Below are 14,451 nucleotides of genomic sequence, written 5' to 3' on the forward strand. Positions count from 1 at the left end.
AATGTAGTAAACATACTGTGTGTTTGATCTACTCCATTTTTGTCTTACTCTTACAAGCATAGCACTAAAATTAGAACAAATTATGCATTTCAGGTACTAGCCTCTACTCAAAGAGGTAGTATTGGGATACTCTTAAGCACTTGTGAGTGCTTTAGGGACAGCTGTCTATCTAATCTCTCTGTCATGTACTCCACAGCATGGTATCTGAACTGTGCACATCTCACAGCTGTGCTCAGCTAGCCTTGAAAAAGGGCATCAGTTGACGAAACATGGGAGATATTAGCTCTACACATCAGCTAACCCCATCTGACTAGTGTCTGTGGGGAACATTTCATAAGTCAGATATTTCACATACTGGTTGGAACAAATGCCACACGAGTGTTCTCCTTGAATATGTAGGCAATAGAGAGCTGTCTACTAAATATAGGCTAAAGTCATGAAGTTCAAATCCAGATTCAAACTTTTCCCCAAACTCAGGCCTGTTTAGATTCAGAACTCTGGCTCCAGCCTGTTATGTAGTGTCTGTTACTGGAATATCTAGAGCCCAATCAGATATGCCAGGAATTAGATCAGAACTTCTGTAAAGTTGAGGTGGCGGGTGGTTAGATCAAGGTTTCTGATTCAGTTTCATTTCTGATTCAGTTTCTGCAGATGATTTTACGGCGCTCTCAGCAAAGTCTGAGATCCAAATACAGAATCCAGAACATGGGGATGGGGATTTGTGATGCTTTCCAGTGGAGTTGATGTTTTTTCATCTATGATCTATAGTGTTGATATTTGAAGGTAATCAAATTGTAATTTGGCATAATTTACTAATAGAAATAGCTTTGATTTTCAATAGCTGTTTCAGAATACCTTGTATGAGACAACTGTGAGCAATATGTAGAGTATGAGATGACACAACTTTGAAGAAATACTTTATGAAACTGTGAGAGGAGACAGTAGCCCTTTGAGAACATGTGGTATTCTTCTCAGCAAAAGGAAAGGCATGTCACTCGCTGGTTTGTCCTGAAAAGCTGGTCACATAGGCTGTGAGGTGTCTCTGCTGAAGAACCAAACTTGTACTGTGTCTTTCACTTCTTTGAGAGATATAGCATGTTATAAAATATGACATATAACATATGGCAGCATATGTTAATCTGGTAGTATTTCTTGGGTATGTAGAGTGTGTGATAGCAACAGACACAAATAGCCAATGAGAAATGGTGGCAAATATATATTGCACAGTATTTCCTGTGGCTCTGCTCTTTGAACTCTGCAGTTCCAGATGCACATCATCTCGTTTCTATGTTAGAATGCTAATCTCAGTTTCTATCTATTTTATCTGTCATATGTTTTCATAAAGTCCCTGCCATGCTGGTGAACAAGATATGAGCGCTTAAGTTTATGTCCAGTAAACACACTAATAGGAGTGACATCCTGCACTGAACAGCAAGAATGAGGCACGCAGAAAGGAAAATATTTTAATAGCAACCCATATTTGAGGATAGATCTGCCCAAACAAGCTAAGCAGTATAAGGTGTCTTCATAGCATACTCCCTCATCCCCCCCCCCCTTTTTTTTAACACTAAGTTCTGTATCATGTATCAGAGTATTCCCACTCCCATCATCTGAGCAGCTATTAACAACTCCCATGCTCTTTTGTCCTTTTAGACACTGATTTAGTGGAATGAAAACATTATCATCATCATGTTTGACATGGACCTGCTGACTGACACGAGTGACTGACACTTTCCTTTAAAGAGATTCAAATGTATGCACTAAATAGCAAATGCTGACTCAGCTATGGTGCTAGCTGGGTGAACTACTAATTACAAATATAACTATTAAGTATTTAATTAATACTCTAATGAAATATTATTATTCAATATTTGTTACAAATTCAGCTTTTTTTAAATCAAGCCATTCACAGCCATTGATTTTCGTTCTTTGTAAGTATTTGCTGAATAGTCTCGCTGAATAATTTACAGACAATTGGTTGTTAGAGCCCCACAACATGAGTAATAAACATACATATAGTCTGTCACCTGTTTCACAGATTATGTCTTTTGTTTCATGGATGACAAACATTCTAAAAAGGAGACTAATAAATAGCAGATAACACCCTTCCTGTATGAATTGTCATAATTCAGACAGCTTTAGTGAGTTGCAGACATCTTTCTGAATACCCTCTAGCCATCAAAACAGTCGCAAATAATTATGACTCAACAAATTATAGCCATTTCATCACAATGACACTTCTGAACCAGTTTTTTTTTTTTTTTTTTTTTTTTTAACAGTTTGACCAGTTCTGCTCAGAAATCACTATTGGGTTTCTGCATAAAACTCTTCAGAGCACTCCCATTCCCTTTGCAAGAAATGCAAATGTTGTTGAAGAGATTTCATGCAAGTTTATTTATAAATACGTGCCACAATAATTTTTTAAAAGTCAGCTAAACAGTTTTCCTCTTTCTCTCCTGCCATATCAAGTGATTTTTTTTTCACACCACACTTTGGAGTTTTTCAGAAAAAACCAAAATGTAGCAGCAGAACACCTCTTCAAAACCAAACACAAGACAGATTTACTGCTCCCGGTGTAATTTTTACCTCATCTCCAATGTACTGTAGCTAAATAGAGACACATCCTCTGTTCCCACTATTCTTAGTAAGATAAAGACCAGATAGATCACTGGTCTCATTGAAATGATGCACAACTCAGGGAAACATAACTAGCTCTAAAGGAGGCGTGATAATAAACGTGATATTTTTAGGCTAAACAATTTAAGAAATGTAGAGTTGACATCAAACACATTTCTGTCTCCATGGCAAATGTTACCTCTCAGCAGTGTAAAAATCAACCTCCAATCATCTCCCTCACCCCACCAAAAAAGACATCTTACAACATGACTTGGCTGTTTTTAAAAGGGTACATTCTAGTGATTAGCATGCTAGAGTAGGACTCAGGAGACAATGGTTCAATTCCTACCTCTGCCACAGACTTCTCTGTGACATAGATCAAGTCATTTAACCACTTTGTGCCTCAGTTCCTCCGCTAGAAAAAGGGGAAATAAAAGGAAAAATTCTTCTCTAAATAGTGTGTTCTGAGGATAAATTAATTAGTTGTTCACAGGTGCTCGGCAACTGTGGTGATGGTCATGAGTAGATGAGTCAAATTGAGTTTTCTGTTTTAAAAAAAGAGCTTTTAATCAACAGACATATTTTTACAGCCTTTCGTTATTGAACAGCTGTCAATAGTAGCAGTTTCTTAAGAAAAGATTCCTTCCCGTGGCCTGTTTGCAACCAGGGGAATTGTAGCATTATGCTAGTGCATGGGAATCTGAAAATGAAGTTGACTAGGAAATGATTAAACAAAAGTGAAAGTGACTAGTTCTTTTATTGTCCTGAGAGGCATACAGAAATGAAAGAGAAATGGTTAAAAAAATTTTTTTTTTTGTAAATTCATTCAGTTTTGATAATCTAAAGTATCATAACAGAGCTAAAGAGTTACTTTTAAATGGGGCTGCAGCATCTCCTGCCATGTACATGAAAGGGGGCTGGCCAGTGTGGGCAGATCTGTCACACAAAGGGGTCAGAGGGAATACTACCTCTCTGGCACCACCCTCTCTCCTTGAAATCTTCATGTAAGCCCCTCATTGGAGATCCATAGGGTTAACATAAGAATGGCCCATACTGAGTCAGACCAATCTAATCCGTATTCTGTCATCCAACAATGGCCACTGCCAGATGCGTCAGAGGGAATGAACAGTACAGGACAATTATTGAGTGATCCGCCCCCTGTTATCCACGCCCAGCTTCTGACAATGTTCTTGTGTTCAAACAGAGAGAAGAGATCATTGTTACACCATATTGCAAACCCTCTTGGTTTGTGGGTTTGAATCTGCCCTCAAAAATAAGCCTTCTGAAAGTTTCCATGTACATTTGACATGTTGGTAAAATTGCTAATCAACCATTGAAAATAATCTTAGCAATACAGCTCCTCCAGCTGCCCACATCAGAAAGTAGTGTCAAGCTAGAGTGGGATGGGAAAAGAAGGAAATACTAAGTACTGCTCTCATTCTTTTACATTCCAATTAAACCACCTTTCATATTCTTTCATCACCCCTTACATTTGGACCATACATCTCTTCATTCAATTAACTCCTTGAAACACATTTCTCCCAAACATTATGTCTGCACCATTTTGAGAGTGAATCTTCAACCTTTGTACAGTAGCATGAATGAGTTACACTGTAACCTATTTACATTTTATGGTTGTACACCACCCTGATAGAGCTTCGTTCTAGAGTTAGTTGAAATTTTTGTCAGTGATGTGTGTGGTTTGGGGGTAGGGATTGGGTTTTTTGTTTTTTTTTTTGGTGAAAAACTGCTTTTCAACTAAAACAAAACAATTTTTATGTTGGGGGGTTTTGTTTGGTTGCACTTTCTGGGGGGGTTTGTTTGGTTGCTTAAAAAAAATTAAATAAAGAGGCAGAAACCAAAACCCAGAAAATTCAATTTTCAGCAACAGTTTTCTGTTTTCAAAACCCCAGAATTTTTTACCTAGTAACTTTCATACTTTTAACAAACCAAAATTTTCAGGTTTCATTTTTTCACTGAAAAATCTTTGTAGGGAAATGGATCTAAACATGGTTTAATTTCCTGCAAAAAAATTGCTTTTTAACAATCAACTGTAGCTTTAAATACATAGAACATAGCTTTAAAAATGTATTAATTCAAACACTTGTGATGCAGTTAAGTGGCATGAGTAACCTGAAGTACACAGCGGCACACAGAAACTCAGTGGCAGAGAGTAAACATCCAGGAGTCGCTTGCTTTTAACCTCTTACACTATACTGCTGAGTGGTTATAAGAGTAAAAAAAGGTTTAAGGCGCAAAGCAAATTTATAGTAAATATCAATGATGTTATGAAAGGGATAATTAAAAAAGGTTTTTCTTTTACCAGACAATTGTCCTTCTCCCACAATATACCATACATCATACAAATCCCAGGAGAGGGAGTATAAGTAATCTAATTTTTTTACTCTTTGAAAGAAAGCAGCCAGGAGGTTAACATAATAAAACAAATTATCCTTAAGAAATTGGAAGCAACTGCTCAATTTCTCAATTCTAATTCAAACTGTCATGGTGGCAGGTAAATCCACATACATGACAGTTTGCATTTGATTTCAGTTAGTGGAAATTAGTGGTGAGGAGCACTTGGTATAGCACAAACATTTAATGTCCTCTGGATGCTATGTAAATTAAAAGCAGCTTGAAAGACTGCAGAGAGAAATATGACAGAGGGGAGGACTTGTTTTCACTTAGCAAGATCTGGAATTGTAAATTAGGTTAAACAGAAAAGGAACACACACATACCTTTTAAGGGAACTGGATTGGCAATGATCAAGCTAGAAAAAGACAGTAATAATGAAGGGAACCTGATAGAACTTAAAAATGGAAAAAGCCCTGGTAGAGTTAACCAGACATATTAACTGACAGTGTAAAGAAGTTGGGGATATTCGGGTCATACTGAAATAATCATAGTAAACTTGTACTTCACAAATGAACAAAGACTTTATGATAACAATAGTTCCTAGGTTAGAATTTCTCTTGGTTTGTGGATTTAGGAGTTGAGCATATTAAGAACCATCATGACCTAATTTTAAATAACCCATGTAACTGTATTACAGAGTGTTATTTTGCTGAAACTACTACAATGAGAGTGGGTTAATCTAATCGAAAGGTAATTAACATTTCCCAGAAGAAAAATCTTATTTGTTTTATAGCACTAAGATTTTCATAAACATACAGCAGTTAAGTACATTTCAGGGAAGTTAGCATTTATATATCCATTGTAATCAAAGAGGATAAATATTAAGCCCCATACCACTCCTCTGAGATAGGAATACTCATTACACCTATTTTACTGATGGAGAAACTGAGGCATGGAGAAGTGAAGTAAGCTGACTCAGGTAATATAGCAAGTTTGCAGCAGAACAGGGAGCAGAACCCAAGAATGGCAAAACCCTCTAATCTCATGATCCAGCTATTAAAGGACACTTTCTCCCCTTAAGGGAATGAGTCTTTAGTTAGCCAATTTTTTTTTTGAGAGAGAGAAATAAAGATATTGGCAGTGAAAATTTTATTGAAATAATCAGTAATTCCCCACAACCCCCTAGGCCAGGGTGCACACTACAAATATATATCACTGATTAAATTGTATTTGGTTCACTTGAAGGAATTCACTACAGTAGTAATCAGCCAACATCTATGTTTGGGGGAGGACAGATAACAAAAATACAAATGATAGAGCACTCAAATAAAGTGGCGTTCTCCTTGGAAACAGGCAGTGCTTCCCAGTCATATAGTGTTCTACAGCGTCCATCAGAGGATTTTCAGGATGCTAAATCCTTTATCAAAATTCATCTTTAATGCTGAAATGTAGCTGATCCTCAGGTTTAAAGTTCTGATTGGGGCTGCCATCCTCATTCAGAATTCTTCGAGAAGTATAGCCAACAATGGGATATTTGGCTTTGTACACATCATTGAAGATATCATCCAGGGATTTTAGCTCTTCTTCTGTGAGTCCTGTCTAAATGAAATATGGGCCACCGCCCAAAAAAAAAAGGCAGATATATACATTTCTTTATTTATGTTGATCATCCTAGCCTTGAAGCCAGACTTCAGATTTAATTTGCAGGGCACAGAAACAATGGAGGGCTTACATAATTGGCAATGAGTTATTTATCATAGAACCTTTCACCCCTAGGTCACTTATTCAAATTCAGCCCAGCAGTGAGGAAGCCTGACATTCTAAGGTGAAGTTAGTTGTTGGCTTCAATTCATTTCCCTGGGGAAAGGTGCCCACATCAAAAAACCACCATCACAGATGGCACTCTTGGTAATCTCAGCACACACACCAAGGACCAAACTGGTCAAGGAAACTGAACAACACATCTTTTGATGCTGCCCCTCTAGATAGCTGTTAAGGTATGTTGATGGGGCAGCTGTTGCTCAAGTTGCATCTGTTCTACTGATGGAGAACTTCTCTCATTAGGGCTCTCAGTTTGGTAGCTTTCACGAGTCCTAAATGCACTTTTTTTTTTTTTTAAATGTAAAGAGTAACTAAAACCAAAGTTAGAGTAAAACACGTATAAATCTATATAATGAAGGTGTCTCAATCAGATCAAAAGATATTACGGCATTTTTTAGAAAATAAACATTTTCCTTCTTGTATATTTATGCAAAGCCCAATCCTATAAAACAGGGGAATATATTTCAGAGAAGCCAAGCAATAAACTAAATGAAACAAACAATCCCATTTCTTACTGTGTCATGAGTGAGATCTTCTGGGTCAAGTGACATCTTTGCAACTCCTCTTGTTGAGTCCTTCCCAACGAGGGCATTGTATGGGGCACCTTTCCCATAAAATTCTATTAAAAAAGAAGAAATATAGTAATGCTCAGACTACGGATAGTGAAAGCAATGGGTCAGATTAAGTACCTGTTTACACCAGCATGGAATAAGCTTATTATACTAAATGAGCCAAAACCAAGGACTCAGATCTGAGTCCTTTTCCTCCCAAAATTTTGGTGAAAGGCTCTTCCATAACTCTGCCATGCCATACAGAAAAGATGCACCCAATGCTTGAAAAAAGGTATGAAGTGGGAACATAGGGGGAAAACTACAGTTTTAAAAACTTCTACGTTTGACCTATCACCAAGCTAGTATTGCCTTCTTATAATTTAGCTATTATTTAGAGAGCTGTGTTTACATCCATCTAAGAGAAAAGATCTCTGTCCTTAAGCGTTTTCAAATCCTAATCTAGACAAGGCCTTAGAGATTGGTTGTTTGCTAATGTGATAACAGCCTACTATAGGCAAGATAATGTGCCTTTAACAAGTGTTAAATTGGTCAAGTTAAACTTTATAACTTGTTTACATTAGGTTATTAACATGTGTCAGCGAACACCTTCTAAATCCTAATCTAGACAAGGCCTAAGCATTTGTCTAAACTAGGGCTCGGTCTAGGATAAAGAATAGATATTTGTATCTTGGAACCAGGGACATGTGCAGGAATTTAAATTTGATCGCTTTTGGTAGGCCACAGAGTTTCTCCAGCCCTGGGGCCGCAGTGAGAGGCGAGAGAGAGCTCCTGTGGGCCTCAGGGCTGCAATGGAAGCTCTCTCCCCAATGCAGTCCCAGGGCTGGAGGAGTTCTGTGCCCCTGCCAATTATTGAGGAGGCATGCCCTTACACACACACACACACACACACACACACACACACCCCTCTGCACGCCGCTGCCTGGAACAAATTTTTGAGGGATGTTCACACTGACCTTAACAAACGTGTTAACTACCAAATACGTTAATTAGCAATCAGTTAAATGAAGGTAAAAGGTAATGTGTAGATATCCCCTAACTCAGATTTTTTCATTGCTGCTAAAAAAGGTGTGTTTTTACCACTAGGATAACTATCCCACTGTAAAAACCATAGTCAAGACAAAGCATTGTAGTTTTTACAACAAGATAGTCAACTCTATCTCCTCCACCAACTCTCAGTAAAAATTACATTAGCTTATCTCCACTAAGGATTTACAGAAGTGTGTGTTAGTTTTCCCATTGTAAACCTACTTACCCGTATTTTTTGTAATGGAGATGTAACGTGAGGTAGGACAGTCGCTAGAGTTTACCTTGACAAGCTAACATGGCCTAAAATGGCAACTGCTTGTCTTCACTAAGATTGTAACACAGATTAAGTAACATGGGTTATTTTAACACAAGTTAAAAATATACCTATTTCCTATGTATGATAGGATAATATCACTATGCATGATAATACCAGGTAACAGTTCAGACATGAGTGGTGAGACATAAAAAAAACTCTCATGAAATAAGTGAATTTTATAAAGCAGAGGTAATTTAACTGGACTCCAATTCAAAACCCATTGAAGTCAGTGGGAATCCTTCCATCAACTTCATTGGGCTTTTGACTGGGCCCTTAGGGCACAGAAAATAAGAGGATCTGTTTTGTTCTATGCCAGACCCAGAGGTCAGCATGAAAGGACGTGCAAAGCTGAGAGTGGGAGAAGGCAGCTTCAGAGGAGGATGATTAGGAATTAAGAGCAAATGGACATGTTCTTTGTATTTTAATGGAGTTTGAAATTTCCTAAAAGTTTAGGATATTTAAGAAGAAAGATGGGACAATGTGGGAGGGGGGAGAGGGGAAAACTCCATAAAGAGAAGCCAACTCACCTTTTCCAGAAGTGACATCAAATACGACTCCCTTCACGGCCATGTAAATAGGCTGGCCCTCCTGGAAAGAAAGAGATAGGTCAGCATGTGCTCAAAATAAAGCCAGTATGTGTACAGCACATTGAGAGAATGAACCCCTTATTGTGCATTCTCTAGCAACTTAAATCATGATTGATGCTCACTAGATTCACAGCCTGGAGGTTTCATTCAGCCCCAAAATTATTTACATGCTGCAAAAAAATGAATAAAGATTTCTCTGTGGGTCTCTGGACAGCAAGATGATGATTTTCTATGCCTCACCATTATGACTGCTGTCAGCTGTCATATAATCAGGCATCCCTGTGTAAGCTGCTGGCACTATACAGTAAAGAGGCCATATTCTGAGCCATTAGCAGAGATGGGGGAGAGAACAGGGGCTGCAAAGCCACAGGTCACAAGCAGGTACAAAAAAATTCAAAATGTGGTGATTACATAATAATAATTTCCATTGGTATCCAGTGATACCTAGTTCACTAGTATCTAGTTGTGATGCCAAGTTCTGTCAGCATTCTGAATACCATACCATGTTGTACATAGAGAGGAGATAGGTTCCTTTTGTCATTATTGGAAGTTGTTTTCGTTATTAGGGCACCAAATATTACTGGAATAGGTGTGTTAAAGCCCTGTTCAATTCTGTGCTGCATCAGTCTGTCTCTTGCCCCATAGATAATAATCTTTGAAATTCCTGGAATAAAACACTAGTACTTGAAATAGTCCATGAGAATCTTTAGGGATTTAACCCCAGAAAATAATGAAAGTTCAAGGAAGAAACCATTCTATTTGGAATCTAGTAGTCAGTCATTACACTTCCTCCTTCTGAGCCCTTTCTGGAATCAGTTCATAATACTTGTTTGTTCCAAGATGATTAAGTAAATCATTCTATCTTTAGCTGGAGGTAGATGTTGTCTAAGGTGAAAGGGTGTATGGCAGATGGTATTCTGCTTTGATCAAGAGGATAACAGATAAAGCACAAAAATCTGACCTTCTGCTGACATCTGTTTTGCTTAATAAACAATTACTTCTATGTTGTCCTCCCCTTCAAACAAATTTTCTCTATCCATGAGATGCTGGTTAGTGTCCTTCTCAATTTCTGGAGACAACTCTGAGAAGCCCTGCCAGCCAGCTCTCCAGAGAAGAAAATACATATGTATAAGTTTAGCAGAGGATATCATTCTGAATTTGGTAGCTAAGATTTCTTCACCATAGAAAGGTAAAACTTACTGGGGATGGAATTCCTGTATTAATTCTATGATCTTTTAAAAAATTGTCTGCATACTTGATTTAATGAACTAGAAGAATACATTAAGGGAAGATTTGGAATCCATTGGCCTAAATGTTCTACCTGGCAGGCAAGGATTAGAGTAAAATGAATATTTCACTTAATCCTCACACATCTCTGAAGCCTGCAGAACTAGCTCAGTGAGAACAATAACTGTAAATGGGAATAATGGTCTTTGAGGAGTACCTCATTGGAGGGGTTACCACAGGTTTTGGAAGAATAAATGAGTAGCTGTGATTCTGTAAAATTTGGAGGCATCGGTAGATATAGTGCTAGTGATGAGGAAGAAAGCATCAAAGGCTCTATATTTCAGTATCTTATTGAATGATTTGGTATTTATGGTGCAGCACATTCTACAGATCTCTAAAAACCGAGTAAATGTCTGTAAAAACTCAGATGGGAGAATATATCTGGTGTCTGTTCTTTTTCTGTTAGGAAGGAAACAGAAAGAATATCCTGTTCTACCGCTGTGTTGTTTATTGTGGGAAAGGAGGAGATCTTTCAAACAACTAGAGACTTTGCGCCCATTGCCTGATTATCTTGATGATTCTTTTGACCAGCCTGGGAGAAGCTGACCAGCTTGGATAGATGTTTAAGAACCTTGTCCCTACAATATCTGTGAGATATCCTTGAAACTGACTGTTGTGTACTGTTTGTGCATTATGATTCAAGAAGGCATTTGTATTATTATATATGCCTGAGGTGCAGAAAGGACTGTTTAATGAATTTGATCTGTCTCACTAAACAAACTTTCAAACAGGCATATCGATAGAAGAGTGTCCAGCAGTTGCCTATTTTTGCTCTATTGTATACATAGCCTATGCATAAGGACTGGTTAGAGAAAGATAGTGGGAATCAGGAAATCTGGATTCTCTTCCAAACTATTCACTTGATGACTTTCAGCAAGTCACTTACCCACTTTTCTTTAGTGTTTTGAAAACTTTGGATGAAAGATACTAGATACTTGCAAATTATTATCATCAGGAAATATAGTTAGTTACCTTAAAATATAATAGTTATATTTCCTCCTTCTCTAAAATACTTTAAAAAAATACTAGGAAGAAAAAAAAATACTTCAGAAATGTTAGTGTTTTGTTTTTAAAAAATAAAAGGAAATTCACACACACAGTTGAGTTAAAGTTATCAATAGATATTTATTTTATATCAATTTTAGTTTAAAATAAAGTCAGACAGGAAATAATGGGTAAGATCCCCATAGAAATCTTTACTCTACTACTTACTACTTAGCCTCAACATCATTCCCACTCTAACCTTCAGCTATGAGGCACAGATGCCCAGTATCTCAGGAAAAAAATCTGGATTGCAAACTTTTAATATATCACCAAACAGATGTGACCAGACTTTCTAAAGTGCCCACGCCCAGCAGCCAGCACATCCTATTGAAATCAATAGCAGCTTTGAGGAACCGGGCTATTTTGAAAATCAGGCCAAGAGAGATCAGACTTTCCCCCCTGCCTTCACAATACAGGATGAGACCAAAACATGAAATTGCATGGCTGCCAACTGACCGTTTTTGCTGGACTTATTCAATCTTTGCCTTACTGATTGTCACCATCAATTGCCATGGTATCAGTTCCTTCCCCTTAATATATTGATCACTAACTTAACTTGCCATGTTGACTGTTCACTTACTGATTATATTGACTAATCTCATTAACCTTCGCCTCCTTTGTCATGCCTTCTTTTGTCCTCTCATTCTACTCCATTACCTATCTCTCTCTTCCTCCCCACTGCAGTCTGATCCCCTCTATTGTTCTCATGCCCATGCACACAATCTTCCCCCCCACACACACCCCTCATCAACAGTTAAGCCCCTCTTAACTACAATAAGGAGAGAGAAAAAAAATATTTTTTCCACTAAACAATAATAATTTGTTTTAAAAAATGTATGTGGAAATATCAAGATGCATGCAAAAGAGAACAAAACGACTATCATTTTTGTAATCCTTGTTCTCCCTTCCCCCAAACCTCCTCCAGTGTTATTATTTAAACTACTCAGGGTAGCATCCTGTAATTCAGTATCTGTATGTAAAGGTCCATGTACTCCTAAGGCCCTTTATGAATCTAATTAAAGTTATTATAACATAGCATCTGTGTTCACTGTAGACATTAAAACAGTCACTGTACAGCACATCCTGATTACTCAGAACTTCATGCAAAAGTACAAATAGAACTTGGATCCTCCTGCTCCAAAATCATAGGCCCTTATTATATGGGCTAAAAGGGAATCCCAATAAGTAGTTAAAAATATATATGACTCTGACACATAGTTGAGCAGTTCTATTGTTACCTAGTAGAGAGCAGTGGTACACATACACACTAACCAGCTCACTACAAAAACATCTCTCATATTAGCTTCTGCATAGGATTCGCAAGAGCCTACCATGTCCACCATCCCACAGGGAGCATGTCTTCACTGCAACATTAACGTGAGTATTGTCCCATTCACACATACAAACCCTTAGTTTGAGTTTATGGTGCTTTTAACTCTTACTGGCTAGAATGCCAGGGGGTATAGATTAAATCTCAAATTAGCACAACTCACCAGCTGCTAACATAAACCATTCTTTGATGTGGATGCAGACTAGCACCTTTTTCATCTACTTTAGTCATTGCTCTGAACATATGAGGTTTGGTCCCCACATCTTCACTATAAATTACACATTCTCATAAGACAGGTCTTGGATCTTGTATACATATAAACTGAAGCATGCGCATTGAATGCAGGTTATATCCCCATATAACAAAAGATCATACCACTGTGATTTATATATGCAACGGGGAAGAGGTGTGGTTCTTTCAAGTGGCAACCTTCCACTGGTAAGGAGCAGAGTTAAAGCTGGGGTGGAGCCTTAACTGAAAACCTGCAGGCTGTCAGATGTTTGTCACTGTAACTGCAGTGTTCTAATGTCCTGGCTTGCACAAGTTGATTTCGTGTATTACTATCTCCTATTTTGCTTCCCAGTAATGTTGTTAGTCTGAGAGCAGTGACTCTGCTCCCCATTTAGCTAGAGCTGGTTAGGCAGCCCTGGGTGTGATGACGCTTGGTCTCCTTTGACATGGAAAGTTTTAAAATATTTAAGAGAGAGCGGTGTAGAGTTGGCATCAAACAGCAGGTCTGGGGCTAGTGGGGAGAGAGGGGGGTTTACACACCCTGTAGTAACAGCGCCACCCCATCTCATCTCCGCACGGGCAGTATGCTCTCCCCATGCCCATGGGCGGCAGCAAGCGCCCTCCCCCCCCCCATCATCATGTCCACAGGGGCCGGGGCCAGCGCCTTGCCGCCCCGAGCGGCGCCCGGCCTCTCCCCAGTCTCCCGCGCAGAAGCGGTACCGCTCTCCCCGCCGGGCCCCGGCCGAAGCGGCGGCGGCGGCGTCCCGTACCTCCTGCCCGCTGTATCTGGCCAGCTCGGACTCCGTGAAGAGCCGCACGGGTGTGGGGGCCGGGGCCGGCTTGAATCGCAGCTGCTGCTGCTGCTCCGCTAGGGCGGCCAGGCCGGCCAGGACCAGGGCAAGGAGCGGCCCGCGCCCTCCGGCCATGGTGCCGCGAGGGGGTGGGGCCAGAGGCCGACAAGGCGGGATCCGGGGAGGCTGGGATCGACCCCTTTGGGGAAACACCCTCCCCCAGCCCACCCCCTCGCCTTCCGCCACACAGCCCCGCTTGGCCCTGCTCCCTCTGCGCCTCGCCCTGGCTCCCGCTGCCCCATCCCATCCCTTCAGCGCCACATGCCCCACACCAACCCCTTCAATCTCTCCTGCGCTACACGTCCCCAGGCTCCCCAAACCACCCCGTCTCCCTGCCTCCCACAACCCCATCTATCTGCTCTGACCCCACACCAGCCCTGAAGCTCTCTTCAAACCACCCCTGCCCCACCCCAC

At 39.7% G+C, this 14,451-nt stretch overlaps 1 protein-coding gene across 1 annotated transcript; it reads right to left on the bottom strand.

Moving 5' to 3' along the window:
- Positions 1-5,534: 5,534 nt before the first annotated feature.
- NENF (neudesin neurotrophic factor) lies at positions 5,535-14,172 on the bottom strand. Its single transcript, XM_067564997.1, has 4 exons — positions 13,957-14,172; positions 9,235-9,295; positions 7,309-7,412; positions 5,535-6,571 (listed from the first exon to the last, which is right to left on the bottom strand). Exons 1-4 carry the CDS (start codon positions 14,110-14,112, stop codon positions 6,395-6,397), a joined length of 498 nt encoding a protein of 165 aa, XP_067421098.1. The 5' UTR covers positions 14,113-14,172; the 3' UTR covers positions 5,535-6,394.
- Between the last annotated feature and the right edge of the window lie 279 nt (positions 14,173-14,451).

Source organism: Emydura macquarii, unplaced genomic scaffold (genome assembly GCF_026122565.2).
Source record: "Emydura macquarii macquarii isolate MOO-44397 ecotype Brisbane River unplaced genomic scaffold, CSIRO-AGI_Emac_v2 contig_2676, whole genome shotgun sequence".
Taxonomy (NCBI): Eukaryota; Metazoa; Chordata; order Testudines; family Chelidae; genus Emydura; species Emydura macquarii.